The sequence below is a fragment of the Ursus arctos genome, unplaced genomic scaffold (genome assembly GCF_023065955.2).
Source record: "Ursus arctos isolate Adak ecotype North America unplaced genomic scaffold, UrsArc2.0 scaffold_2, whole genome shotgun sequence".
NCBI lineage: Eukaryota > Metazoa > Chordata > Mammalia > Carnivora > Ursidae > Ursus > Ursus arctos.
This window is the reverse complement of record NW_026622874.1, coordinates 64,019,150-64,046,960: the sequence shown is the minus strand read 5'-3', so window position 1 is coordinate 64,046,960 and position 27,811 is coordinate 64,019,150. Positions and strand designations below refer to the sequence as shown.

General features: G+C 62.0%; 1 protein-coding gene across 3 annotated transcripts; it reads left to right on the top strand.

Moving 5' to 3' along the window:
- Positions 1–950: 950 nt before the first annotated feature.
- Positions 951–26,697, top strand: LMNA (lamin A/C). Of its 3 annotated transcripts, XM_048225299.2 has the most exons (14): positions 8,244–8,478; positions 8,613–8,682; positions 9,568–10,166; positions 20,180–20,336; positions 21,652–21,777; positions 22,014–22,184; positions 22,283–22,408; positions 22,871–23,091; positions 23,184–23,409; positions 23,668–23,775; positions 23,887–24,006; positions 24,404–24,493; positions 25,220–25,489; positions 25,781–26,697. In XM_048225299.2, the coding sequence occupies exons 3-14, from the start codon at positions 9,811–9,813 to the stop codon at positions 25,805–25,807; spliced, it is 1,998 nt and encodes a 665-aa protein (XP_048081256.1). In that variant the 5' UTR covers positions 8,244–8,478; positions 8,613–8,682; positions 9,568–9,810; the 3' UTR covers positions 25,808–26,697. The 3 variants fall into 3 exon arrangements, with proteins under 3 accessions (XP_048081257.1, XP_048081256.1, XP_026340941.1); XM_048225300.2 differs by lacking the exons at positions 8,244–8,478; positions 8,613–8,682 and adding an exon at positions 951–1,395; XM_026485156.4 differs by lacking the exon at positions 8,613–8,682 and having other exon boundaries at positions 8,369–8,478.
- Positions 26,698–27,811: the final 1,114 nt, after the last annotated feature.

Genomic DNA, 27,811 nt, shown 5'->3' with positions numbered 1-27,811 from the left:
GTTGGGATTGCTGGGATCTACAGGGCAGGATGGGATGCCCGGGGCCCTGAGGGGCTTTACAACCCAGGACATGGAATTTGGACTTTATCCCCAGTACCGTGGGGCACACTGTGGTTCGAAGTCTTGTGGAAACATGTTGAGGTTTACAGTTTGGAAAGATGGCTGTGATTTGGGGGAGGAGAAAGGGGTCACAGAGGTAAGGGTGCAGGCAGGGATGGAGAGAGATTCTAGAGGTAGGGTCCACAGTCTGTGGGTGCTCCCTGGCCAAGGGAAACATGAAGACCTCTGTCTGATACCAGCAGTGGGGGATGGCGGGTATGGAATCCCCGGCCTCGACCCTGGAGTGGGGATGCTTGGAGGCAAGGGCCCAGGGCCTGCCTCTCCGTTTCCCTGGCCTTACCAGGACAGACTGGGCATCCCTGGCCAGGAGATACCCTGTCGGGGCAGGCCTGCCCGGATCTTCCCCAGCGCGCAGGGCGGAGCAGTGCACTCCCTCCTCCCAGCCTCTGGCCTGAGTTGTGGCCCCAGCGAATGGGTTCCAAAGGCGAGGCCAGAAGACAAGCTCTCTGGGTCTGGGGCACCCGGGCCATAGGGCAGTTTGGCTGTGGGACTGCAGACGGATCCCCGCCTTCCACTTGAATTGTACCCCACCCCAGGGCTTCTCGGTGGACAGTCACTGCGCCCGGCCTGGCCCGGCCGCTCCGTTCCCAGGCCCCTCCCGGAGCCTCTCTGCTTCCTCGGCCTGCTCTTTGCCCTCCCTCATTAAACTTGGTTTCTGGGAGAATATGATTTGAATTAACTCCTGGGAGAAAAATCACAGAAACCAGGAAAGGGGGGCCATGGGGAGGGGGCAGTGAGTCATGTTTCCATGTGTATTTTTCAAACTTTCCAATGGGACTTTGGGAAACAACACCCTTCTGGTTGCCAGCTCGGACCTGGCCATCCAGGGGTTCCTAGTTCTATGTCGTAGATCTCCCCTCAGTGGCTGCTGCACCCGGCAGCCAGCCCTCCGGGTCTGCTTCATTTCCTGGGACCCCTGCCCCCTCTCCCGCTGGCCCATGCGGTCACTGTTGGAGGGGCTCAGAGAAGTCCCTTCTGGGGGGAACTCCGGTCTGTCCTCTGCTGTCATTGCATGGTGAAAGCCCTCCATGTACCCCATTTCAGGGTGGACCCATGGGGTCTGCAGCCACGCTGGCCAACCCGCCGAGCCTTGAGAACAAACATCCGCACCAGGGAGCCTGGGCTCCAGGAACCACCTCTCTGCCTCAGCAGCTTCCTCTTTGTGCCCTTCCCTGCTGCTTCTGCACCCCACTTTCCAGAGGGCCTGTGGCTGGGGGTAAGAACCCACCAACTCCCAGGGAGAAGGCTGCGGAACAGAGACCTCACCCCAAGGAGGTGGGTAAGAAAGAGAATCTACTAGTAGCGTGTCTGTCCTGTGCCCTGGAAGGGATGTCAGAATTCCCCTTCTGCACACGGACTCCCAAGCTCAGCCACAGCCAGTGCCTGGTGCAGGTCCTGAGCCCACCCAGCCTCCCTGATAGCACCCATCTGCTTCCTGGGGGTCCTGGACTAGCTGTCCCTCTCCCCTCTCCCTTCCAGGCTTCTGACTCATCCTTCCTGGCACGGCTGCATACCCTGCCCCCACTGCGCCCATGCCAGCAACAGCCCACATCACATGGGCCACATCTGGCTCCCTTTGAGCATATCCTCCCCTCCTTTGTCCCTCCCCTTTCTCTGCCCAGGGGCCTGAGCGGGAAGTACCCCTGAGAACCCCTCTTTTCTGTCCTGCCCCCTCCCGGTCTCTGACAGATGCACTCCTTCCCCTTCTTTCCACCTCCTCATCCTCTCCGAGTGTCCAGCCCTGGACATCTGGACTCCCTCTGTCTTTCAGTATCCCCACCCTCACCGAATCCTGACTCCTTAGACCATCCCCCTTTCTAGCCCCCACTGAATAGCAGATTGGGAAGGGGGCCTTTTGCAAGGTTTGAGCCCCAAGAGTTGTCCCAGGGTGGGGGAAGGTCTGGCAGCCCGGGAATTAAATTCCCCCTAGCCCAGCCCTCCGGCCTATTGCCAGCTTGGGGTGGGGGACTGATAAAGGTGACCCCAAGGTATGCATGCATGGAGGGGTTTGACTGAGCCTGGGGGGGGGGGTTGGGGAGGGCTGAGGGGAGCAGTTTGGCTCACTCTCTCCAAGCTGTCTTTTGTGAGGGATAGGGAGGAGCCTGAAAGGCCCTCCAGCTACTGGCCTCCCTCCTCCTTCCTCCTTGCTTAGCAACCGCTGTTGCTGGGTAAATATTTGCCCCACCAGGATCTGGGGCCAGAGCGCTGTGTCAGCCCACACAGCTGCCCCTCTCCTCAATTCCTGGGCCTCTCCTCTGTCCAGCTCCCCTCTCCAAAGCCCTCTGGCCTGGACTCAAGATGTGACCCCTCACTGCCTTGTCTCAAAGCTCGGTTCCTCCTCCCTCGCGGTAGACCTCCTCCCCAGCCCCCTCCCTTTACCCACTCTGATCTCTCCCTACTTCCACCTGCCCTCTGTGCTCACCTCCACGGTCCGGTCCGTCTTCCACCCCTGATACCTGGGTGAGACCCCACCCCTGAGCTAGACAGGTCCCCACCACATCTTTCTGGGAGCCCAGCCTGGCTTTGCCTTCTGCTACATCTTGGTGCTGAGTCCCAGGACCTCACCTCTCTGCTTCTAGAGGAAATATGGCCCCGCCCCTAAGCCTCAGCTCAGCTCCCTGAAGCTCCAAGGGGAGAGGGAAGAAGCCATGTGGGATGTTTTGATGAATACCCGTCCATCCTCCGTCCACCATCCCCAGGAAGCTCCTTTGCAGGAAGCCAGTTCCATTTTCACCACCTCTGGGGGTAGGGTTGAGGGAACCACGGCCAAGAGGAAACAGATGCCCCCTCAGCCCCTCCCTGGGCATCCTGAGCTGCTCCGGCCTCAGCCTGTGCGTCCTGGTCCCCGAAGCCAGGTCTCTGCTGCCCTACCTCTCCTCCAGTGGTTTCCCCATTCCCTGTCCCTGTGAGGAAGAACCCTGCCGGTGTCCAGGGTCAAAATGAGGCGGGCTCTCCACGTGCCCTGGGAGCTCTGCTTCCTGGGCATGGAGGCCAGTGCACTGCTCTGGAGCAGGCCCGTGGGCTGGCTTAGGGAGAGTACCACAGGGGAATCGGGGCAGTTGGACCCAGGCAGGTCTAGAAAAGAGGGGTTGGCCTGCATGATGCCCTAAGACTCCTCCCGGCTCTGAAGTTCTGGCTTCTAGGGAATGAATGATGAAGCGCTGGCCCAGGACCGGCCCTTCGCAATCCCTAGGGGCCGTCCTGGAGCCCCGGAGCCCCGGATCTCCTGCCCAGCCCCCTGCCCCCCTGCAGCCCCAGTCATCAGGAGCTCTCCTGCGGATTAACCACCAGCCTCCCTGGCGGAGTTCAGTGCCCGCCCCCCCCCCAGCCTTCCGAGGGCACCCGAGGGGCTGGGGGCGCTGGGACTAGCAGGATTCACCCTGAAGCTAAAAAGGCGGAGCGTCCAAGACGCTGAGGGGAGCCTGTCCAGGTGGCCAGAGGGCCGGAAACACTTCGTAAAAGAGAGATTTTCATACTTTTAACAATAGGGCCTCCGCACAGCAACCGGGTGAGCACGGAGGGAGACCGAGTGTCCCGGCCGGCCGGGGTGCAGCGCCGCAAGTCCCGGCCCCAGTCCGTGCCCCGCGAAGCCCACGCCGGGCCCCCAGGTCCAGGCCCCACGCAAGACCGGTCGGCTCGGGTGGAGGGGCGGCTGGCAGGGAACCCTCTTCTGCCTCACTTCGTGGAAGCGTGAGCGGCCTGGGGCTCGAGGACAGTCTCCAGCCCGGGGCCTGGAGTTGTGGCGCTTGTTTGTTTCCCTGGCAACAGGGAGAGGAAACCCCCGCTCGCGAGGCCGGGGAGGCCCCGGCAACCGCGCGCGCGCAGACGTGCACACACGCGCTCGCGCACACACACACACACACACACACACACACACACACACACAGCCTCACGCGCCGCCGCCCACGCGCAGCGCCTGCGTCAGCACCCGCCGTCCGGCCGCCGCCTCGGGGCCGGGGCGGGGACCCGCGGGCGCGGCGGGAGGGTGCCGGGGACACTCGCCGCCCCTCCCCCGTCCCGGGCCCCGCCCCTTCCCACCTGCCTGCCCTCCCCCACCTCCAGCAGGTGCGTGGGGGGTGGGGGCGGGCGGGGCCCGAGCTGGGGGCTGGGCGGAGGGAAGAAAAGGGCAGTGCGGGATTTCTGGCTGCCTGGCCCTAGTCTGGGGTGCGGGTGGCAGTAAGGTGCACTGCGCTGGGTGTTGTGTATTTTGACGTTTCTGGGAGCCTGAGGCTCGCAGGTGGGACGACTACCTGGGCCCAGTCTGGGTTGGGAGTCTCGGGGAGTGGTTTGGAATGTTGCGAAGGAGCTCTGGGTCCGACTCTAGATCTTGCTGTTGGATTGGTCTTCTTGGGGTCTGGGCTGAAGAGAAGTGGGGCGTAGTTAAGGTGGAGGCAGAGACCTGGGGTTTGGGGCCTGCTCCTGTCCCTCGTCAGCTGTGTAGCCTTGAGCAAGGCAGTTACCCGCCCAAACCTCAGTCTCCTCGTGTGTATTGTGGGGGATCAGGGTGCTTGCTACGGGCACCTCAGGGACGCTTGAGAGGGTCAAGATAGTGATCTTGGTTGTGAAAGGTCTTGCCTGGGTGTGAGAGTGAGGGGCTGGCTCTCTACCCATTGTCCGCCACCCCTTTGGCCCGGCTGCAGCAGTGAGGGAAGATGGCTGGGCTCTGGCTCAGAGCCTCATCAGGCTGACCTGAAGAGGAAGCGGGACCTCCTCCACGCAGGCCCGAGCCCAGAGCCGAGTGCGTGGCAGCCACTTAAAGAACAGGCAGGTCCTTCCTTCCTCAAGGTCACGCTGATCACCTGTGCATGACTGACTCCGCAGTTCAACACTTGCTGAGAACTAGGCCCTGTGAGCAAAGGATGAATGACAGGGACCTGCCCTCTAGAACTCACTATAAAGGGATTCCCAGACCATGGCCTTGAGTCCCCAAATCATTCCCCCACCCTACACCACTCCCTAGACCCTCCTCCAAAGAGTCAGCCTTTCCCACCCCTATGGGGGGAGCACAGGACCCATTTGAATCCTCCTCTCCCCGTCTGAGATGATAGCCTAATGGCAACATCTTAGCTTTCAGAGTGAAGCCAACCTGTGTTAAAATTCCAGTTCTATGGGGCACCTGGGTGGCACAGCGGTTAAGCGTCTGCCTTCGGCTCAGGGCGTGATCCTGGCGTTGTGGGATCGAGCCCCACATCAGGCTCTTCCGCTATGGGCCTGCTTCTTCCTCTCCCACTCCCCCTGCTTGTGTTCCCTCTCTCGCTGGCTGTCTCTATCTCTGTCGAATAAATAAATAAAATCTTTAAAAAAATAAAAAAAATAAAATTCCAGTTCTGCTACTAACCACATGACCTTAGTCAAGTAGTTCTCAACTGGAGGAGCTTTTGCCTCACAGGGAACATTTGGCTTTTTTTTTTTTTTTTAAGATTTTATTTATTTATTTGACGGAGAGATAGAGACAGCCAGCAAGAGAGGGAACACAAGCAGGGGGAGTGGGAGAGGAAGAAGCAGGCTCCCAGTGGAGAAGCCTGATGCGGGGCTCGATCCCAGGACTCCGGGATCACACCCTGAGCCTGAGGCAGTCGCTTAACGACTGAACCACCCAGGCGCCCCAGATTTGGCCTTTCTGATTGGCCTAGCTGGTCGTGGGGGCGCCTCTGGCATTTAGTGGATGGAGGCCAGGGTCGCTGGGGAACATCCCACAGTGCACAGAGCCTCCCCCAAACAAAGAAATCTCTGGCCCCAAACGCCCAAAGTGCCAAAGTTCGGAGACCCTGCCTTAAATGAGGAATTTAACTTTCCAGGGCTTCGGTTTCTTCCGCTGTCAAATAGGGTTACTAATAGTCGCTCGCTTGCAGAGCTGCTGCGGAGACTCCACAAGGTAGCGAGCGCCTCGTAACAGCGTAACAGCCCCGTGCTCCACACATCCCCGCTCCCGCTCACTGTTAGTGTGCTTCTGGAATCCCTGCTGGTTTCCAGCTTCTGCTGAGCCCGCTCCCCCTAGCTTCCCTGCCGGTGAGGCCAGGGCCTCTGCCTCTATCCCTCGCAGTGCCTCCCTGCTGCCCTTGACCCCAGCCTGGTCCCCTCATGGCCCATCCCCGCAGCAGGCCCCTGCCTCTGTGCCCCACTTGTCCCACACTCCGAGCTCTGCGTCTGGGGGCCCTGCTCCTGCCGCCCACCAGGCTACACACTCCCCTCAGTCTTCCCCACTTCAGCGCCTTTGCACAGACTTCCTCTCAGGCACTGGGCCACCCCAGTTCCTCCCATGGCCTCCACCAAAGTGGCCTACGAGAGTGAGGCATGTCCTGGATTTGGACCAGGCTGCTTGGTCCAAGTTCTGAGCTCAGCCTATTACTATTATCTAGTTTTGGGAAAGTGAGTCTCACCTGTGAAACAGGGACATCATCTCCAACCATGAGGTGGTTCTGTGGACCAAGCTGGGAATGTGTGTGAAAATGTGCAGCTATGAACTTGAGTGGAAAAGTGTAAGTTATTCACTGTCGAGCGTCGTCTCGCTGTATATATTGTTTTAAATATTTATTTATTTAAGTAATCGCTACACCCAGTGTGGGGCTCGAACTCATGAGCCTGCTCTAGCTACGGTCTACCGACCGTGGGGTCAGCTGGGCGCCTCCAAGTGCATTTCACTTGATCATTGCAGCGTCCTTAGTTTATAGACCACGAAAGGGAGGCCAGAGTCACTCCCCTGAAAATTAGGGCCATGTGCACTTGCTCAGGTGAGAAGCACTGAGCGCCTCCTGTGAGCCAGGTGTTAGGGACACAGATGACCAAGACTTGGTCCCTCCTGTCTCTCACGGCACTTTTGGAAGGAAGGGTCATAGAGGGAGGGAGGCACGGGATGCCTTGCACCCTCCTCCAAGGTCATTGGTCCTCAAGACAAATGCCACTTCCACTGCCCAAACCGCCCCTTGGACTCAACCCCTATATTCTGATAATACTCATTAATGCCCCACTCTCGGGCCTCCGGATTCCCTCTGGAATTCATTATCCCGTCCAGAGTCCTATGCTGCTCTTGAACCACTGGGCTTGGCTGTGTCTCTCCCTTGATCTCCCCACCAGTGGGCAGCTCCCTTGAGGGCCGGCACAGTAGCCTTGCCTCTTCTAGGCATCCTGCCCACGGTACAGATGAGGAATGCAGGCCCCGGGAACTCAGCAGCCGATCTGTCCATCTGTCCATCTGTCGATCTGTCGTTGCACTGAAGTGAGAGGCAGGACTGGAGCCTGCCCCCCAGCTGGCTACAAGGCCAGCCCCACCCCCAGCAGGTTCCCTCCTCTGGACCTGGCCTTCTCTGTTTTCACCTGCTGCTGCTAGGACCGGGGATCTGTGGCCTAGCGGGGGAAGAGCAGACTGATGGCACCGGGAGTCCACAGTTAGGACTGAATATTCAGGATCAAGGCCCACTGTGAAGTTTGGACTTAAGATTGAGGCCTTCAGTGGTGGTGGTAAGGGAGGGGGGACCCTTTGGAAAGAGCCTAGAGTAAAATTTGGGGTAAGATTCCCCCTCCTTTCTCCTGCCTCTTTTCCACAAAGATGGGGAGGTCTGGGATAGGAAGGGTTAAGGGTGGTTTTGCTTCCCTGCCAGGAAGGGAAGCTAGGCTTGTCTGGGACCGGGTGGGGCAGGGTGGGGGGCTCGGTGCCAGGGGGGCTGAGGCAGTAGGAACAGCATGAGCCCTGTCCCTCACGTTTAGCTGGCTAACCCACCCCGCCTCTGCTCCTAGTTTGGGGAACAGAAGAGGGAGAAGCAGAACAGGACTCTGTTTTGTCTCGGAAGCTGGGAGCGGGTGCCACGCCCTGGGGGAGAGGGCTGCATGAGGGGAAGCCGTATCCAGAGTCCCTCACTTGGACACACCCCCAATGCCCACCACAATGCCCCGTCACCCTCATAGAGACGGGAACCCAAGCATCCCCTCCACAGTTCCCCTCCATAAATACTCAGAGTCCCTGTCTTAACCCCACTCCAGCCCCCCTGTACTCTGAGGCCTGGCTCCAGAACCCAGGAAAGAGGGCCTGTCCAGCTCTGCTTCCCTTTCATATTACACAAACCCTGATATCCTGGAGCTGTAGGCGTTAGCAACATAATTGAATTTTCTGGGTTCTTCACCGGAGAAGCCTTGGGAAGCACAGGGACAGGGCATGAACGCATGTGGGTTCTGGAGTCTTGGCCCTGCCACCTCTTAGAGAGGATGAGGTGGCCGGTGGGGCCCGGGCCAGATTATGGGAGGGGAGTAGAAGGCTGATCAGAGGAGTCCTTGGTGAGGCCTGAGGATGGACGCACCAGAGTCTGGGGTGGGGACGCCTGGGGACCTGGGTGATCCAGTGACAAAGAAGACCTGGCCAGGCAGGTATGTGGGGAGAAGTGTAGCCGGGAGGGCTGCGGGTGTTTGCTGTCCCAGCCCCGCTGTACCGCCTTTCTGGTTGAAATCAGGACAGAGACCCACCACTGGCTGTCCAGCCCCTGCCGTGCTCCCCCTTTCAGGCCCCTCTGGGAACCACAAGAATCTGGGACCTGGTGTCCTGGCAACGTGATGAATGCACGCACAGCTCTGGTATCTGTTTTAAATTATCCATTAAAATAAGTACAGTCCTGGAAAAAAAATAAGTACAGTCTTGGAGTTGGTGGGGTGGGATAGAAGGAGTAGAAGGAGACTGAAGGGGGGGAGGAACCTAGGCAGCCTCTTTTTCTAGTTGCTTGGGTCTGAAGGAAGGGGGCAGGGGATGGGCACAAGTGCCTGGGTCCTACTCTTGGCTTTCTGTGAGGGCCTGTAGCTTAGTGCTGGGGTCTAAGACCCCATGCTTGGTTTTGAAGGGCGAATTTGGGGCAGAAGACAGGAAAGGAGGGGCCCTAAACTTCTGGTCCCTGCCCCAAAGTTGAGGGTTAAAGGAACTCAGGATCCAGGACTTCCCTGCAGCCGGGCTCCCCAGGGAACCCAGGCATTCCTTCCCCACCCCACCCTGGCACTGAGATGCTGCTTTGAATGGGCTGCCCACATGTGCAGGGGGGTAGGGGTGACTCACTATTACTATGGGGAGGAAAGGGGGAGCCAGCGCTGGAAGAAGAGTGAGTCACCCTGATGGGCATCAGTCTCAGCCCTCCCCCACCATTCCTGGATCTGCCTGCCTGGCGCCCTCCCGGGCCTTACACCCGCTTTCCCTCTTCCTCCTGCCCTTTGCCCACCCACTCTCACCCTTTGGCTCGGCCCTCTATCCAGGAGGGCCTGAGCCAGTGGGGGCAAGCTTGCGACTGGGAGCCCTCGAGCAGCCAGAATCCAGACGCTAGAAGCCCCAGGCCGAGCGGGTGCGCGGTACAGGGTGGAGCCCCACTCCGCCGCCGCCGCCCCGCGGTCCTCGCCCCTCCTCGCCGCCCCCTCACCTCCCGCTGCGGGTGTGCCGCGGCCCCTTTAAGAGCGGCGGCCCCTCCTCCCACTCCCTAGACCTATTAGAGCCTCTGCCCGGCGTCGGTGACTCAGAGTGTCCGCGGGAGCGCCGCAGCCACAGCAGCGCCCCCAGATCCCGAGGTCCGACAGCGCCCGGCCCAGACCCCACGCCTGCCAGGAGCCCGCCGAGAGCCAGCCGGCCCGCGCGCTCCGACCCCGAGCAGTCTCTGTCCTTCGGCCCGAGCCCCGCGTCCTTCCCGGGACCTCTGCCCTGCGGGCAGCGTTGCCACCCTGCCGGCCATGGAGACCCCGTCCCAGCGGCGCGCCACCCGCAGCGGGGCGCAGGCCAGCTCCACCCCGCTGTCGCCCACCCGCATCACCCGGCTGCAGGAGAAGGAGGACCTGCAGGAGCTCAATGACCGCCTGGCGGTCTACATCGACCGAGTGCGCTCGCTGGAGACGGAGAACGCGGGGCTGCGCCTTCGCATCACCGAGTCCGAGGAGGTGGTTAGCCGCGAGGTGTCCGGGATCAAGGCCGCCTACGAGGCCGAGCTCGGGGATGCCCGGAAGACCCTCGACTCGGTGGCCAAGGAGCGCGCCCGGCTGCAGCTGGAGCTGAGCAAAGTGCGCGAGGAGTTCAAGGAGCTCAAAGCGCGGTGAGTGCGCCCAGGTGGCGGCACGGGGCGGGAGCGGAGAGGGTGGGCGGGCCGTCGCCCCAGTTCGACTCCAGCGGGCCGGCGGATAACTTGGCCTTATAGTCCCCTCCCTCCCTGGAACCGCCCCAGCGGGTGACTGGCAGTGCCAAGGGAAATTGTCAAGACAGGACAGAGAAGGGGGGGGTCTCTGGCAGGGGGTGGTGTGTATAGGGAATGGTGGGGGACCAGGGCCAGCTCAGGGCTGATGGCAGGCCCACACTCAGGGTGGGTGGGGGTTGCCGGCCCTTTGGAGCCAGGGGCAGGGGCTTGCGCAAAGAACAGCAGGCGCGGGCAGGTCTAAGACATCTGGGCACTCAGGACACACTAGAGTGGGTGAAAGGGTCCTGTTAGAACTTTCTTGACTGGCTTGGCACTGTGCCAACTGTGCCCAGCCTGTCTCTGGACACATGATGCCCGTAAAGACAGGGCATCCATGCTGGCAGATGTCCAGTGGTGCTGGAGAGAGGTTAGCCAGGCAGGGACATGGAGGTGACCCCCTGGGCACAACTCTTTCCGGGGTTCGAAGAGTTGGGAAGCTCTCCCCCACTCCCTGCAGGTCTGGGACCTTCCCTGGGCTCTGACAGGCCCTCCCAAGAGCTCCAGGAGCACGGCTCCCCCGCAGCTCCCACAGCCCTTGGCCTGCTTGGCCCAGGAATGTAGGAGAGGGAGGGAGACAGAGGGCAGAGGCTGAGGCTCCGGCTCCCGGCTCAGGAAGTGTGTTATGCCCAAGTCTGGTGCACCCCCCTTGGCCCTCTGCCTGGTGTCTCTGATGTTGGGGGCTCTCCTCCTCCCTGCCTTTCTACCTGGGGTGAGCCACTTTCATTTCCCGGCCGTCTTTGCTGCGCCCCATCCACTCAGCCACTGACGGGTTTTGATCTTTGCCTTATGAAACTGCTGGAATACAGTGACATTTTTGAAATCCAGCCGTTGGGCGCTTCAAGCCACTCCTACCTCACCCATCCCTGCCCCACCCTACCCCACCCTTCTTGACTCCACCCTCTTTTCTAAAAAGGCCTTTGGAGCCTGGAAGTTTAGGCCCACTTTTCCTAGCCCGTAAGAATTTGTTTTCCTCTTCTCTGTTCCCCTTTTCTCTGTGAACACCCAATCCAAGGAGCACTGAAGGTGCTTGAGATCCCTGGCGTGGGGGTCCCACGACTTGATTTACCCTTTCCCTGCCTTTCAATCCTCTTCTCCAAACTCCTGCTCTGCGCAGAGGCTCTCTGTATGCAGTGCTTTCTGCCCCTCTGGGCCCCTGGCCCAGTGGGCGTGGTGGGTCCATCTCTCCCTGAAGTGTAGGTGGACACAGACAGGTTGACTTTTTGGGGGGACTGTTGACAGCGATCACTCCTGTCTTTTTGCGGTAGTGATATGAACAACTGAGCTAGCGGGACAGACGGGAGGCCGGCGGGGGGGGGGGGTGGCCAGAGAATTAGTGCGCTAAATTAGTCCGCCACTGTCGCTGCCTGTGAAGGGCATTCTCAGCAGGTCTTGCTGTGGGGAGGACATTGATCGGGAAACAGCATGAGTCGAGGCTGCCATCCCTTGCTACCCCAGCCACGCCAGGCCGTCTCCTGTGGCTCCCTGTGCAGCTGTCCAGGCCCGGGCCGCCAGGCGGGTGTGCGCACGTGGGGCAGGGGCGGGGGCGGTGTGTGCACTGGTTATATTTAGCCTTTCTTCTCCCCCTCCGATCCTGGCTGGGGAGGCTGGGCTTCCGGGAGAGGGGGGTGGGTTTGCACACCTGGGTCTCAGGCTGTTGGGAGGCAGGTGGAGACAAAGGGGGCTCCAACTGGGGTGCTGTCCCTTCTCTGTCCCCAGTGGGAGGAGCCAGGATTTGTTGCAGCTGTTTGTGTCTGCTGTGCCCAGGGCAAAGCCGAGAAGAGTAGAATGAAGAGTTTGGGAGAGGAAGAAAGGCAATGTCCTAACTCCTCCCACTAAAGCCTAGAGAGAAGGTGTTGTCTGGTTTAATGTTTAATTAGAGCTCAGAGTTCAGGGCCAGGCGTCTGGTTGGGATGCAGAGCTGTGTGTAAGATCCCGTGGCAATCCCTGGCCCAGCCTGGTACCTTGACCACACCCAAGGCTTTGGGGCACCCTTTCGTTGGGCTGGGTTATAGGCTCCAAGCAGAAACAAAACCCCCAGTACCCACACACACATTCTGTCTATTCTGGAGTCTGAAGTATTTGGACACCTAAGTGTGGCGAGAACAGGGAGCTGAAACACCAGGGAAGGCCTCCCTGGGGTCCAGGCTTAGGGCTGGGCCCCATCCCAGGCATGACAGCTGGATGGGTGATTCAGATGCCGCCCCCGTCCCTTCCACCCTGGTGGCTTTACAAGAGACAGCGGGACACAGGGTGGAGACAGCAGATGTCTTAAAGGGAGGGATGGGGGCCTGAATGCCTGCATCTTCTCCCCCTGCTCCCCACTGCATCCTGGGAGCCTTTCCTGCCTCCGTCCTTAGGCCCTCTGCTGGCAGTGTGCAGTCAGGCCCTGGTGGGTAGCGTGCAGCAGGTGCTTCCAGAGCCCAGGCCAGTTTCGGGGATGCAGGGCGGGGCTGAGGTCCGCGCCTTCCCATGTGGAAGTGGTGGAGGAAGTCTGAGTCAGAAGTGGGGAGATCCTGGGCCCACAAAGCAGAAGCGGCTTTTCCCCCCGGACGAGGCTGGGTGCTTGACAACTTCCTGTATTGTCTGCCTTCCAGTGGGGCTGGGCAGGGAAGTGGAGGCCCAGGCTCATCCCAGCGCTCACTGGGGCAGGAACAGCAAAGGCCAGAGAGGTGCAGAGGCTTGTCCTGTGTCACATAGCAAGAGGGTGACGGGTCCTGACTTCTCTGGCATAGAGGACAGGTGGGAGGGTCCTGATGGGGGCGGGGTGGTGGTGGCTGAGGCTCCCTCCTGCCGGTCTGGAGAGCCCGCTCCGAGACCACCGGGAGCAGTGGCCGGCAAGCTCTGCTGCCCTCCAGGGGTCTGCTCACACCCAGCCTTTGCTGTGCCCTGTACCGGGAAAGACCCGAGAGCCCACCAGGCCACGGATCCTGAGACAGAGCTCCGGAAGGCTGGGGATTCCCGTCTTGGGACTTGTCCTCGGAGGTGTGCACCTGCATCCGAGGGAGGCTGTGCCCTTTGGCAGAGATATAAGGAAACAGGGATGGAGGCCTTTGAGGAACCCTGGGCCCCATCCTCCCTGAGGGGCCCGTGGTGTTCTCTCTCACTGGCACCCCCAGCCCTGAAGTCTGCGTTCTGACGAAGGCAGCGGAGGTGTGGGTAAACTCACCGACTGAGCACCGCCCGAGGCCAGGAGAGAAAAAAGAGGCAGGAATTCCTACTTGTCTCCTGACTGCCTTTCTGTGATCAGTGCCCCTGGCCTCTGACCCGAGACTTACTCTTGCGTAGGATATGCCCATCGTCCCCAGCCCTACAACCCCCCTCTCGCCGTCCGCCGAGGGATTCAGTAGTTCAGTGTCGGGGCTGAAGCCAGGGACAGCTGGGGGAACAACTGGTCGGTGATGCTTTCACCTCCCAGTTGTGCCTCTGCCCCCCTCCCCCAGCCTTACTCCTCTGGGCCCCTTACCAGGTCTGGCTCAGAGGCCTAGCACTAGGGCAGTGTGTCCCATTCCTACCTCCTGGAGCCCCAGTGTACTGAAAGTGATTCCAGCCAAGCTTTAATATTCTTGGAAATGTCTGGAGAGCAGTTGCAGGGTCTCCTGTCCTTTAACGAAGTGGCCCACCAGCAAAATGACAGGGAGTATGAGGTAGGAGAAACAGCCCTGGGCCTTGATGTCCTTAGTCCTAGGCTTGGTCCTGCCACTACCTTGCTGTGTGACCTTGAGCCGATCACCTTCCCTCTCTGAATTTCCCCAGCTATGAAATAAAGGGGTTAGAGCAGAAGGTCTCCAGAGATTCCCTCAGTTTCCAAAGTAGCACAGTGACCCACAAAGTGAGAAAATAGGCCTGTGAAATACCCAGCTATAAAGGTTAAATCAAATGTACTTCATGTGAATATATTTAATAGCCAATGGTGTCCTCAAGAGAAACGTTTGCCACAAGCTGTGGCTTGAGAAGTGCAGGCACGCTTCTCTGTTTCTCGAAGAGAGTTTGTGAGAACAGTTGATGATGATGACATTACGCTCTTGGTTTATGCTTTGTTTTTATTGCTAGTAAGAAGGGACACTTCGTTGTCACCGTCTCCTTCCAGGACAGTGGGAAGGGCTGTGTTCTACAGGACAGGCTGAGTGCCACTGGCCCGGGTTGGGGTGGCAGGGACTCCCTGGGAGAGGCCGTGCCCTTACCTTAGAGCTGGCCAGGCTTAGACGTGGGTTTGCAGCCAGCGGGAGGTGCTGCTGACCTTGGGCTGCCTACCCACCCTTCCCTTCCTGGGCCCACTTGGCTCCCCCAACCTGAGGTCGGGCTGTGAGGAGGTCTTGGAAGGGGACAGACTTTGGGAAGGAGGGGGGCAGGGCGGGGTGCTCCCTGTCCCTTTGTGGGAGAGGAAGCCAGGATTAATTCTGGCTGGGATCCCAGGCCCGGCAGAGCAGCTGAGTCACGGTAGAGGGCGGAGTGGAGAGCGGACTGGAGACCCTGAGCTTGCTCGGTCGGAGAAGGAAAGGCTTGGGGTGGCTTTTTATTAAGAAGTACAGTGGGTGCTCTTGCCCAGTAGCAGTAAGAGGGAGAGGGCGGGACTGGCATGGGGGACAAGTGGAGGGGACAGAACACACGTGTCCCTTTAGGGCTGGATCGGAGGAGCTAGAGAGTCTCCTATCAAGGGGCCCGGTTTCTGGGCGGTGGAGGGGATGGGGCTTTCCAAGGCCTCCCTTCTCCCGAAGCTCTGGCTGGCACCTCCGGAGAGAGAGTTCCACCTCCCTAGGCTGGAGCTGGAATGCAGCGGGACCAGAACTCCTAGGTCCTCCCACTTCCTTAGCTGGTCCTGGGGTGTGGCTCCTACCCAGTCTTGCTTTCATGGGGTTAATAAGCATAAGCCACCAGAGGGAGGGTTAATATATCCTGAAGAAGGGACTTCTGAGTCAGCTTCTTGTGGGGATCCCCTAATTGCCCTCCCTTTGGCTGGTGGCCTCCCTCCCTCTCCCCCCAGGACATTCTACCTCTTCCTAGGCTACCCGCCCTCCCATGCCCCTACTTCTTTTGGTCTGACCGCAGGCCTCAGCCCTGCATTGCCATGACAACGCAGGAGTGACTTCTAGAGAGACGGGCCAAGGAGAAGGAAAGCAGAGTTGGCAGGGACCTTGAGAGAGCAGTTGGTCAGGAAGCCGGCTGCCTGTTGTCCAGGACCCCGGGGCCCAGCCACCGGCCGCGGGCTTCTCCTGCCTCGGTACAATGCCACGTTGATACACCCAGCAACTGTGACTCAGGCCTGGCCCCCTGCCAGGCCCAGTGCCTCTGCTGGAGTTGCGTCTGAACATGTCCACAGGCCTCCCGGCCCTCTTCTCAACACCAGCTCCTCTACTGCCCCCCCCCCCACCTGGAGTCACCACCTGGCTTTGTCTAGGAGGGGACAGCCGGGGCCCCTGCGGCTCTGGACGGGAATCTGAGGGCCTCGAACCCCAGGCAGGAGCGGTGGTGTCACGCCCAAGAGTGGCACGTGGAAGCAGAGCCGTGCCTGGGCCTGTGTGGGGAGGTCGGGGTGGGGTCTGCCCTGAGGGGCCCACCGGGGCTCTCCAGCTGTGAGGCAGGGCCGGGAACACCTGTCCCCACTCAGTTCTTTTTTCCTGCGAGGGCTGGTACCTTGAGTCCCACGTGTCCCGTCTTCCCACATCCTGCCCTAACCAGAAAGTGGTGGCCGACCCGCAGCCCAGCCGGGCAACCAAGTAGCGGTTCCTTTTCAGGGTGGGGAACATCCAAGCCCGTGGCTTCGCACGTGGTTGTGGGAGCGTGTGCATTTGGGCGGCATCACTCTTGGATCGGGGAAGCTGAGGTGGACGCGCCCCCCAGGTTCACTTCCTGGGTGCCTGAGCGCCCCCCTCTGGGCCCCCCAGCCGCCCCCCCCAGGTTGCACCACTGCCATTTGCGGTGCTCTGTCCGGGTCTGCTGCGAGTGTCCTCAGGTGACCCCGTGGGCAAGCCTTCCCTGGTTGAGGCCTTATTTCCCCACCTGTGAACGTGCAGGGGTTGGCCCAGGATGAGGGCCGGCCAGAAGCCTGGGGCCTGTGAACGCCTAGCTGCAGGCATTCCAGGCACAGACAGGAAAAGCCCAGACGTAAGTGGACAGAGGGTAAACTAGCAGGTAAAAACAACAGCGGAGCACGTGGGGGGAACCAGAGCGCCAGGGCAGGGCTGAGGCTGTGCAACCAGTGGGGGTGGATTTGGATGGACAGAGGGAGGGAGGGACGGATTGCAGGGGAGGAGCTGCCGGAAGAAAGGGAAGGGTGGCCAGGGGAGACACCCCTCACTGGCAGGAAGTCAGCTTGGGCCCAGGTCTGGAGTCCTGGGAGGAAAGGGAAGAGCTCCCAGCTGCCCACACACCCTTCCTGCCCTGCCCTGCCCTGCCCTGCCATAGGGGGCGCCCTTCCCTGCAGGGCTCAGAGACCCTGCTCTTCCCTCCCTCCCCTCCTGTCCTGGGGTCGCCCAGCCATGGGGAACTCTGCATGCCGGTGAGGCTGAGGGACCAGAAGGGACGGGGAGGGAACCCCCTGCGGGGCTGGGCCAGCTCCTTGGACCCCCGTGGCCATCTTCCCCTCCCCTTCTTATTTTGAGGGTGGCCTGTGGTCTCTGTCCCCCCTGTGTCTTCCTCAGCCTTGTGGAAGAGGAAATGAGGGCCTCCCCCTCTGCCTAGGAAGTTGCCCCCAGCAACCGGTCCCAAACAGGCCTGCGCGGCCTGGCTTCCATATCTGGCGCTGGAGCTGGGCTGAGGAGGGTGACTCAGTGGGTGGTCCTGCACCTGGCCTGGTGCCCACCTGGCCCCTTTGCTGCCCCTGAGGCCTGGCCTGCAGTGGCCCTGGAGCCGGGCTTCGCTACCTGCAGCGTTTGCCCTGCAGACCCCCAGCCTCGGGCCGCAGCTGCCTGCACCCTGCCCTCCCCAGCCCACTCGCTCCCTCCTGAGATGGGATCTGCCCCCTGTGGGAAGAGGCAGAAACAGGATGCCCAGCCCGCTAGCCTCATGAGGCCACTGGGAGGCAGCCTGTCCTGTGCTTGCGGAACCTGGACGTGAGGGCTGGGGCAGGACGTGGGCAAAGTCAGGGTCTCCCCTGTGAGTGCTAGAGGATTTCCCGACCTCTGCCCGGGTATTGTGTGCCCGGGATGAGTCACCGGCTGGGGGGGGGGGCGTCCCCACCCTTCTCAGCTCCCGCCACACCCCACCCCCCGCCGCTCCCCACCAGCCCTAGTGGCCCTGGCTCCTGAGGTGCTGACCACCCGGCCAGGGTCTGCTTGGGGTCCCTGCTGGGTCTTCAAACCCCAAGCAGGGGCGTAGGACTAGGCCTGCAAGCCAGGGGAGAGGGCAGGCCGCCCCCAGCTGTCTCTTGGGGTATTCGTGTGGCCCCCTGGCCGCAGCTCCTGAGGGCTGAGTCATGAGCGGTGGCTGATAGTGGCTTCTTCCCCACAGATGGGAGCTCCCCAGCCCGATGGAGGAAACCACCAGGGCCCTCCTCCCCGCCCTCCGTGCTGGTGGTTTCTGCTGTGGCCCCGGGAGGGAAAGGCACATAGCCCCCTTGGTGCTTTGGAGGCCGTCCTAGGGGCAGGGCTGCCGCTTTGCTGCCTGCCCCTGGACAGGAGTCTCTGTGCCTCAGTGTCCTCAGTGACACGGTGAGGGCGCCGGTGCGCGGGGTGGCTGTGCAGACGGAGGAGCGAGCCCCAGCATGCAGAGCAGTGCCTGCTGCACGACCGGCCGCGGGAGCGGTTGCCGTCCTGTTGACGGGGTTACCGCTGTTCCCAGCACCACCGTCTCCCCAGCCGTGGGTGCCCCGAGCCTGACAGACTGCACTGGCCGGGGGGCAGGCGCCACTCCTCCGTGCTCAGCCCAGCCCCGCTTTCCCGCCAGCGCCCTTGGGAAGCCTTCTGCTTCCCCAGCCCAGGCAGAGGAGGGCAGCGCAGGGGAGGGAGGGGTCCCCAGCGGCAGGATTGACTGTGACCCCGTCCCTGGGCCACCACCGCCTGCCGGGGCCTGTCCTGCCGCCTCCGCGCCTCGGGGTCCTCGTCTGTGAGAGGCGGGCCAGCGCTGGCCCCCCGGGGAGCTCCTTCCAGTTCTCTCCGTCAGAGAGCAGCCCAGCGCGGGCCTGCAGGGGAGACAGGCCCTCTGAGGGGCCGGCCCTGCCGCCTTGGAGCCCGCCCAGGGCCCGAGTTTGCAGCGGCCGCGCGGCTTCACTTTACCAGCGGGTTCTTCTTCGTTCCTCCCCCTGCAGCTGGCTCGGCTTCGGAAAAGTTCTGAAGTCATGGAAAGTTGGGGCTGTGCTCCCAGCCAGGGGCTGGGCCGGATGGCAGCCAAAACCTGAGCTGGGTTTTGACTTTATTTTTAGCTTTTCTGGCTGAGACGGAGGAGGGGAGACATCCTCCAGTTCTGGAAGGGCCTCTTTTCTCGGGAGACAGACACTGCTGCCTCAAAAGGCTTGTTCTGAGGTGTGGCCAGTGGTCCAGACAAGCAAGCCTGCGGGGGGGGGGGGGGCGCCCCTCCAGGTCTTCGTGTCCTCCCCCCAAGCTGGGTGTCACCGTGTCCCCCTCCTGGTGGGGCCCTGCTGGAGACCAGTGACTATTTGGAAAGTCCTGAGCCGGTGGCAGGAGAAGGCCGCCTGTCTGGGCCGCCTCCTGCAGAGCTCTCAGGGCTCCTGCGGCCTCACGGGGAACCGCTGGGCGTCTTGGAGCGGATGGCTTTTGTGGAGGAGAAAAATGTTGGCAGGGCCACGACAGAACAGCCCCCCGTTTGGTTTTCCTTCTCCCCTCCTGTCGTGCAGCTCGTGCTCAGGGCTCACGGGTTACGTGGCAGCTGGTGGCAGCTGGGCCAGGCCCGGCGCTCTTTCCCTCCACTCCCTGGGGCTGCTGCTTTTTCTCACCAGATATTGCTGAAGGGATCATCACATCTGGAAAGTTCTTGGGTTTCCCAGAGGTTTGGATCCCTCTACATCTCTAGTTCACTGTCTAGCAAAAATAATTGGGGGCCCAGAAAGGGAGGGAGGTGGCAGAGGCAAGTCCCGTTTAATTGGTTATTTGGCTAAAGCTTTACCCGGCTTATGGAGGAGGGAGGTTCAAGGCTGGAGCCCAGATGGGCCCTAGACCCAGGGGCCACACATGCAGCCAGATGCTGAGGCTTGCGGCCGAAGGGTAGGGTTTGGCATTCTCTCAAGCTCTGATAAGGCCCGGAGGGAGGGCTGCTGGAACCCTTGGATTTGGCCCGGATCAGGGGACCGAGCCTGGGTCTGAGAAGCGGAAGGGTCAGTACCATACCTAGCTGTCCTGCTCCCTGAGTTTTAACCAGACTATCTCCGGTGTGTGTAAAAAGGGCTAGGAGAGGTGTCCAGTATCTTTGTGGCTCAAACTGGTAGGGAGGCATGGACCCAGAGCTGGGAGCCTGGCTGTCTGGGCCCCTGCAGGGAGGGAGGCCTGGCTGAATGGAGGGTAGGTGGAGTCGGAGAAGGTTAAGGCCCTGTGTGGTAAGGGGCAGCAGACAAAGGTGGCCCTGTCTCTTGGGGAAGGAATGGGAGGAGAGAGAGGGAAAAGTGTTCGTCTCGTGGGATTGCTCTTTGCGTTTGGCCCCAGGCACGTTCCTGATTACTGAGTCATGGGAAGGGTGGAGAAGCAGGAAGGGGGTTTGGGGGACCTTGGGAGAAGTGCGAGTCCAGCCCCAGGGGCAGGCAGATGCAAACAAACCCAGAGCGAGGACGCCCTCTCCTGGCACTTTGGGGGACAAGCAAGCCTGGCCCGCAGCTGGGCTGGGCTGGCCTGGCCTCATCGGAGGTGACTTCTGGCTCCTCCTGGGGGGGCCGGTTCTCCCTGGGGACACAGACTCCTCCCCCTAAACCCAGTCTTCCCTTGCTTCCTTAGCAATACCAAGAAGGAGGGCGACTTGATGGCCGCCCAGGCCCGGCTCAAGGACCTGGAGGCTCTGCTCAACTCCAAGGAGGCAGCGCTGAGCACTGCGCTCAGCGAGAAGCGCACGCTGGAGGGCGAGCTCCATGACCTGCGGGGCCAGGTGGCCAAGGTGAGGCCGCCCTCTGGCCGCCATGACCCTGCCTGCCCTGGACAAGTGCAGGCCTCCCTACTCAGCCTTTCAGCCCAGTTACTCTCCGAGGTAGCCGTGTGTCCCGTCCCAGGGACGCGGCATCGAGGCCCGTGCCCCCCGTACCACAGCCTCCTCTGCTCCCCCGCGTCTAGCCTGGGGGGGGGTTAGTCCACCGCCCGGCGCCCGGCCGCTCAGTGGTAGAACGTGCAACTCTTCATCTCGGGGTCGTGAGGTGGAGCCCCGCGGAGGGTGCAGAGCTTATGTTCATAAATAAAATAGCCCACAGCCACTTCCACGTAACTTTGCAAGGAGCCGTGCCTGGCCCCAGTCCCTCCTGGTTTGGCTGTGCTGTCGGAGAGCCGTGGTCCCTCTGGAAGACAGAACCTGAGTCGGGAGTGAGGGGTTAATCATGAACCGGACGCACGTATGGTCGTGTCTGCTTTCAAACTCTTCGCCATCCCTCCTGTCCTCCCATCTCCTGTCCTGGGCTAGGGACAGAATCCAGGAAGCTGGCTTGCTCCCAATTCCACAGCCTCCCCTGCTCAGAGCAGGGTCACGACTAGCGTTGGTGGCCCAGCTCCCATCATGGGCTCTGTCCCCTCCCAGGCCCTGCCACCGCAGTGTGCGGGACAGACGGACAGATGGGAGAGTCCTGCGGGCTGAGGGCAAAGCCTGGGCTGGGCCGTTCCCCTCCAGGCCTCCCGCCTCCAGCTCCACCCTGACCCCAGCCCTTCCCAGTTGCACTGGCCAGCGGGGCTTTCGGAGACCAAAATCCAGGAAAGGTGCTATGCTGTTCCAACTGCAGAGATGTTTCTGTGGCAGACAGGGAGCAGCTCTTCCTGGTCGGCCCCTGCCCTCCCACACGGCCCCTCTCCCATGTCACCACCCCTGAGCCCGCCTGCCGGATCTGGCAGGACTGATCCTCCTGAGGACGCTGCGGGCCACAGTGTGCCTTCCCACCCCCGGGCCTTCGCACAGGCTCTTCTTCCCCGCCCCACAGTCACGGCAGCACACCCCACCCCAGGCACTCTGGTTTCTTGCCTGTGTTCCTCTGTGCTTTGGACACACCTGCTTCAGAGCACTCGGCGTGTCGTGCCGGAGATGGAGGCAGGACCCAGCCAGGGCAGTCTCTGTGAGTGCAGAGACACCGTGACCTCAGTGACAGCCGAGGCACTCAGTCCCCCGGACCTGTCTCTGCACGTAAAGGAGTGTGCTGGACACAGACACTCTTGGCTTCCTCGCAGCTCTGAATCCCTATGGCCCCTCTCCCTGACCTCTGCCCCCTTCCTTCCAGCTCGAGGCAGCTCTGGGTGAGGCCAAGAAGCAGCTCCAGGACGAGATGCTGCGGCGGGTGGACGCCGAGAACAGGCTGCAGACCCTGAAGGAGGAGCTGGACTTCCAGAAGAACATCTACAGCGAGGTGGGGACGGTGCTCTGCGGGCCAGAGGAGCGGGGCTGGGGCTGTGCTGGGGGCAGGCCTTCCCGCCCGACTGCCTTGTACTAGTGGGTGTGGAGTGCGGGGTGTCCAGCCCCCAGCCCCCAGGTAAATGGGGGTGACAGAGGCTCCGCTCGGGCATACGATTGGGCAGGGGGCTTGGCCACCTGGGCCTCACCCCCCAAGGACTAGTTCTGATCCTGGCTCCGTGTCCCTCCCAGGAGCTGCGCGAGACCAAGCGCCGCCACGAGACCCGGCTGGTGGAGATCGATAACGGGAAGCAGCGTGAGTTTGAGAGCCGGCTGGCGGACGCCCTGCAGGAGCTGCGGGCCCAGCACGAGGACCAGGTGGAGCAGTACAAGAAGGAGCTGGAGAAGACCTACTCTGCCAAGGTGCTTGGCCCTCCCCCACCCCACCCTGCTCCGTGGCCGCCTCTGCCCACCCTGGGCGCGGGAGCTCCAGGCGTCCTAACCCTGTGCTCTCCCCCAAGCTGGACAACGCCCGGCAGTCAGCTGAGAGGAACAGCAACCTGGTGGGGGCCGCGCACGAGGAGCTGCAGCAGTCCCGCATCCGCATTGACAGCCTCTCGGCCCAGCTCAGCCAGCTGCAGAAGCAGGTGCTGCCCCCGCCCGCCCCTCCACCAGCCAGGGAAGTCTGAGGACGGGAGGGGATGGGTGAGGGACGCGGAACACGCGCCCGGCACCACAGACTGAGTGTGGAGCCGAGGATTCAGAGTCAGGTGACCTGGCTGCTGGGCCAGGACCGGCTGTCCCCTGGCCTGCATGACCTTTGGTCCTCAGGGCATTGGTTTTCCCGTTTGAAAAGGGAGGCCCTTCTTACCCTCCGCGAGGCTCCATGTTCTGGCTGGCTGTGCGTTCATGGCCCGAGGAAGCAGGTTCCAGCCTCGGAACCAGAGATTTCAGTTAGATAGGGCAAGGCTTCCGGGCCACCGCCGCCCACGCGAGGGCCCCTGGCAGGCTCTGGTGCGGCCAGAGAGCCGGGGGAGGGCCGTGGGGGCACGGCTTGCCCCTCCGTCCCGGGCCCCGGGATCTCACCTGACCCTGGCTCCCTCGCCCAGCTGGCGGCCAAGGAGGCGAAGCTGCGAGACCTGGAGGACTCGCTGGCCCGTGAGCGCGACACCAGCCGGCGGCTGCTGGCCGAGAAGGAGCGGGAGATGGCGGAGATGCGGGCGAGGATGCAGCAGCAGCTGGACGAGTACCAGGAGCTGCTGGACATCAAGCTGGCCCTGGACATGGAGATCCATGCCTACCGCAAGCTCCTGGAGGGCGAGGAGGAGAGGTGGGTCGGGGAGGAGCCGGGGGGGAGGGGTGCCAGCATCGCCCCTGGCCCGCTGCCCGCCTTGACGAGGCCCCTCTGTGTCCCCTCGCCAGGCTGCGCCTGTCCCCCAGCCCCACCTCGCAGCGCAGCCGAGGCCGGGCCTCCTCCCACTCTTCGCAGACGCAGGGGACCGGCAGCATCACCAAGAAACGCAAGCTGGAGTCGGCCGAGAGCCGCAGCAGCAGCTTCTCCCAGCACGCTCGCACCAGCGGCCGCGTGGCTGTGGAGGAGGTGGACGAGGAGGGCAAGTTCGTGCGGCTGCGCAACAAGTCCAGCGAGGTGGGCCCCCGGGCTGGGGCGCGGGCTGCAGCCGGGGAGGGAGAGAACCCAGCAGGAAGGGATGGCGTTGGGACGGAGGGGTGCCCCTCCACTGGCTGCGAGAGGCTAACTGCTGAACCGCAGCATGCCCGGGACCGCCTGGGTGTCCACGGACGCCGGCTGTTCTCCCTGATGGGGCCCTGGCCAGGCCCGTGAGCAAGATGGGCCGGGGAGCCTCAACGACCCTCCCCACCTTCCCCTTCCCTTCCTTCCCGGCAGGACCAGTCCATGGGCAACTGGCAGATCAAGCGCCAGAATGGAGATGACCCCTTGCTGACCTACCGCTTCCCACCAAAGTTCACCCTGAAGGCTGGGCAGGTGGTGACGGTGAGTGGCTGGGTCCCCAAGACGGGACCCTGGGGTGGCCTTGGGTGGGGAGGGGTTGGCCTGAGATGGGCGCACTGGACTGAGCACCCTTCTCTAATCCTGCCTCCCCAGATCTGGGCTGCTGGAGCCGGGGCCACCCATAGCCCCCCTACCGACCTGGTGTGGAAGGCACAGAACACCTGGGGCTGCGGGAACAGCCTGCGCACGGCTCTCATCAACTCCACTGGGGAAGTGAGTATGCTGCGGGCTGGCCTCTGGCTGGACGGGACTCCCCTGCGGCCAGACTGGAGCTGGCAGCACCCAGCCCCAGGGAGCCAGTTCCCCCGGCCACTCTGTCCTAACTCCCTCTGGTGCAGCCCCGGGCCCCAGACTCTCCACCCAGTGGTCAAACCCAGAGATGCCCGCCCCTGCAGCACGGGGGTGTGGGGGGGTAGGCAGCGGGGATCGTTAAGGGCAGAAGCATACTCCTACCCAGGGAGCCTGATGGTGTCTCTGGGGAAGGAAAGCCCCCCGCTCCGGCGCTGAGGAGGACAGCATGGGCTGCACGGAGAGCAGACCACAGGTGGTCACTGTGAGTGCAGCTGCTCCGACCCCTTAACCCCTGGGCCCTGTCCCCTGTCCCCGGCAGGAGGTGGCCATGCGCAAGCTGGTGCGCTCGGTGACAGTGGTCGAGGACGACGAGGATGAGGATGGAGACGACCTGCTCCATCACCACCATGTGAGTGGCAGCCGCCGCTGAGGCTGAGGCCGAGCCCGCCCTGGGGCACCCAGCCAGGCCTCCCCTTGCCAAAAATCTTTTCATTAAAGAATGTTTTGGAACTTCACGCGCTGCCCTGGCTTTTCTTCTCTCCCCCCGTACCTTGAACAGGGAGCCCAGGTGTCTGGGTCCCCTCGGCTGGTAAGGACGGGAGTGGGAACTTCTGATGCCGCGGGATATTCCCGTGGGAGCAGCGGACAGGGTCTGGATGATTTGTCTGCCGGGAAGGGGACGGGAGGACAGATGTGGGGCGCCCGGCCCTGCTTCTCTCCCCCCACTCCTGTCGCACGCATTTCCTTTCTCTTCCCCATTCCTGTTGCATGCCGGGCTCTCATTTCTCCCCTTTCTTCCTGTAAGAACGTTCTCTTCACATCTCCCGCGCCCCATTAATTTTGCATGCCTGCTGCCCTACAAGCTTGCTCGCTCTCCTCTCCCTCTTAAGCTTCGAGTGGCTGGGACGGAGTCCAGCCACAGCTCCAGTTCCCTGTCCCCGAGTCTTCCTGACCCTCTGCCCTGCCACATCGTCCCCTCCTCCCAGCCGGGGCCCTCCCTCCGGTCCGGTTCGGAGCACAGAACCCGCCTCCCTGCCCGGCGGCGGTGTGTGCAGGAGCGCAGAGCCGGGTGCTGGGCCTGAGCGTGCAGTCCCGGACTCACCGTGTCCCGCCTGAGCCTTGTCTTCCTCCTCAGGGCTCCCACTGCAGCAGCTCGGGGGACCCCGCTGAGTACAACCTGCGCTCCCGCACCGTGCTGTGCGGGACGTGCGGGCAGCCTGCAGACAAGGCTTCCGCCGGCAGCTCGGGAGCCCAGGTGGCCGGATCCATCTCCTCTGGCTCTTCTGCCTCCAGTGTCACGGTCACCCGCAGCTACCGCAGTGTGGGGGGCAGTGGGGGTGGCGGCTTCGGGGACAGCCTGGTCACCCGCTCCTACCTCCTGGGCAACTCCAGCCCCCGCACCCAGGTGAGTCGTCAGCGCTTTGCCTCCACAGCCGCTAGGAGAGGATGCTGGTCCTTGAGGGTTAGGACAAGGGGGCGGGCCCTGTGGGGGGGAGGCCTTCTCTTCCGCAGCCCGGGGGAGTGGGAGCCTCCTCCCCTCAGCCCCAGGTCCTAGACGGTCTGTCGGCTCCTGCGTCCTGCCCCTCCTGTCTGAGCCCCAGACTAGAGGGCAGGGGCAGGGCTTGGGTCCAGGGAGGGCCATGGGTCCCAAGCCGCCGCTCACATCTCTCTCTCTCCCCTCTCTCCTCTCTCTCAGGGCCCCCAGAACTGCAGCATCATGTAATCTGGGACCTGCCAGGCCGGGTGAGGGTGGAGGCCGCCTGCTTCCTCCTCACCTCATGCCTACCCCCGCCCTGCACCTCATGGGAGGGGGCTTGAAGCCAAAGAAAATACCCCTTTGGTTTTTTCTTCTATGTTTTGTTTTTTTTTTTTCTAAGAGAAGTTATTTTCTACAGTGGTTTTATACTGAAGAAAAACACAAGCAAAAAAAAAAAAAAGCATCTATGTCAATCTCCCCTTGCTTTTCCCCACCGCATATCTGCCTTAAACCAAAGAGGGCTTCTTTCAGAAGCCAAGGGAAAGGGATGCTTTTACAGAGCCTAGTTTCTGCTTCTCTGCCCTGCCTGCTGACCCCACCCCGGGGACCCCATGAACATGGTGCCTGAGAGGCAGGTGTGGAGTCTTCTCTGCCAGCCTCCGAGGGAGGAGGCTTGAGCCAGGCCCCTGGCCGGGCCCCCCCATCGTTCCACTACACCTGGCTGAGGCTCCTGTGCCTGCCCCGCCCCCCAGCCCCACCCCTGCCCCCAGCCCCGGGGTGACTTGTGCTGCCCAGTACCAGCTACACTTGCTTTTCTGTATTGTATTTAGACAAGAGATGGGAATGCGGTGGGAGAAGGGGGAGAAAGGTTCTTTGAGCCTGCCTCACCTGGAAGCTGGAAGAGTGGGCTCTGCCCAGTTACTAGAGGTTAAGGTGAAGTGGGTGCAGGGGAGGAGGGAGAAGGAGGGTACTAGAAAGGGTGGGAGCTGGCTGTGGCCCCATCCCAGAGGAGGAAGGTGAGAAGGGTTAGAGGGTGTGTGTCAGTGGTTTTGGCAAACACTAAAGAGCCCCTTGCCTCCCCATTTCCCATCTGCACCCCTTCTCTCCTCCCCAAATCAATACACTAGTTGTTTCTATCCCTGGCTGCTGTGGTGTCTGTCTTTGTCGATGGGCGTCACCGTGTGTTCCGAGAGGCAGACACAGACACACACACACACACACACACACACACACACACGCAGACCTCACGTGGTCACCTGCATCCTCACACTCACTGCTGCCCAGCCTCACCCCTGCTCTGGGGGAGATGAGCTGAGGCCCCGGAGCACTTCAGGGACACATCTGGGTCCTCTGGTGGCTGGTGGGGAGAGGCTTTGGTGTAAGCCGAGCCCTCCCCCTGCAGGGCTATCCCTATGGCACAAGTCCCTCAGAGAGGCAGAGCCTGAAGGAGGGCCTGGCGTTCCTCCCTCCCTCCCTTCCTCCAGCCATCACGTACCTGACAGCCTTCGTCCGTGGGCCCTGAGCGTAGGATAGGGATAGGGTCCTGGTCCGGGTGTCCCCGGGCAAGGACAAGCAGGGAGGAGGGTGTGAGAGCTGGCCAGGGCAGTGGGACTGACTTTGCAAGCAAGCAGCAGATGCCCCATCGTGTTCAGCTCGGGACAACACGGTCGTCGGGGAGACTCCACTCTAGTGGAAGCCGAACACGGGGACTGCTGTGGACAAAGGGGTGTGTCAGGCAGCATGAGCCTCGGGGACGGAGTGAGGAGCCTGGAGGGAAAGGAGGGGCCCCAAACAGCGACCCTGAGCTCTGGTAACAACCTTTCTCTGGCCCTTCATAGCTTCCAAAGCATCTCCGCCCTATTTCATTGGACCCTCATAGTCTCGAGAGGTATTGTCCCCTCTGCCCCAGGGAACGGGGGCTCTGAGTTAGCTGCCCACAGCTACACGGCGGGAAGGTGGCCAGGATCCGAGCGCTCTGGCGGCGGCCCCCACTCCTGTGACATCACGCTCCCCTCTGAACAAAAAGTAGCGATGCTGGAGTATAAGTGTCTGTTCCTGGGGAAGGGGGTCCAGCTGCCGCGAACAGCCTGGGATGATGGGGACACCAACTGGAAAAAGTCCTCCCAAGTCCCGCTGGGTCCCCTGTGGGCTGCGGCCAGGTGCCCCAGGGAAAGAGATGCTGAGAAGGAGGGCTGTGCGCTTGAGGAAGCGGCCCCTGCCTGGAGTGGGTGGGAACCCCCTTCCCGCGCC

Excerpts from the sequence above, each read along its gene's own strand:
- LMNA (XM_048225300.2), top strand. The coding sequence starts at position 9,811 with ATGGAGACCCCGTCCCAGCGGCGCGCCACCCGCAGCGGGGCGCAGGCC. Across the intron at positions 23,776-23,886 it reads AGGCTGGGCAGGTGGTGACG|ATCTGGGCTGCTGGAGCCGG; the intron begins GTGAGTGGCTGG and ends CTGCCTCCCCAG. Across the intron at positions 25,490-25,780 it reads ACTCCAGCCCCCGCACCCAG|GGCCCCCAGAACTGCAGCAT; the intron begins GTGAGTCGTCAG and ends CCTCTCTCTCAG.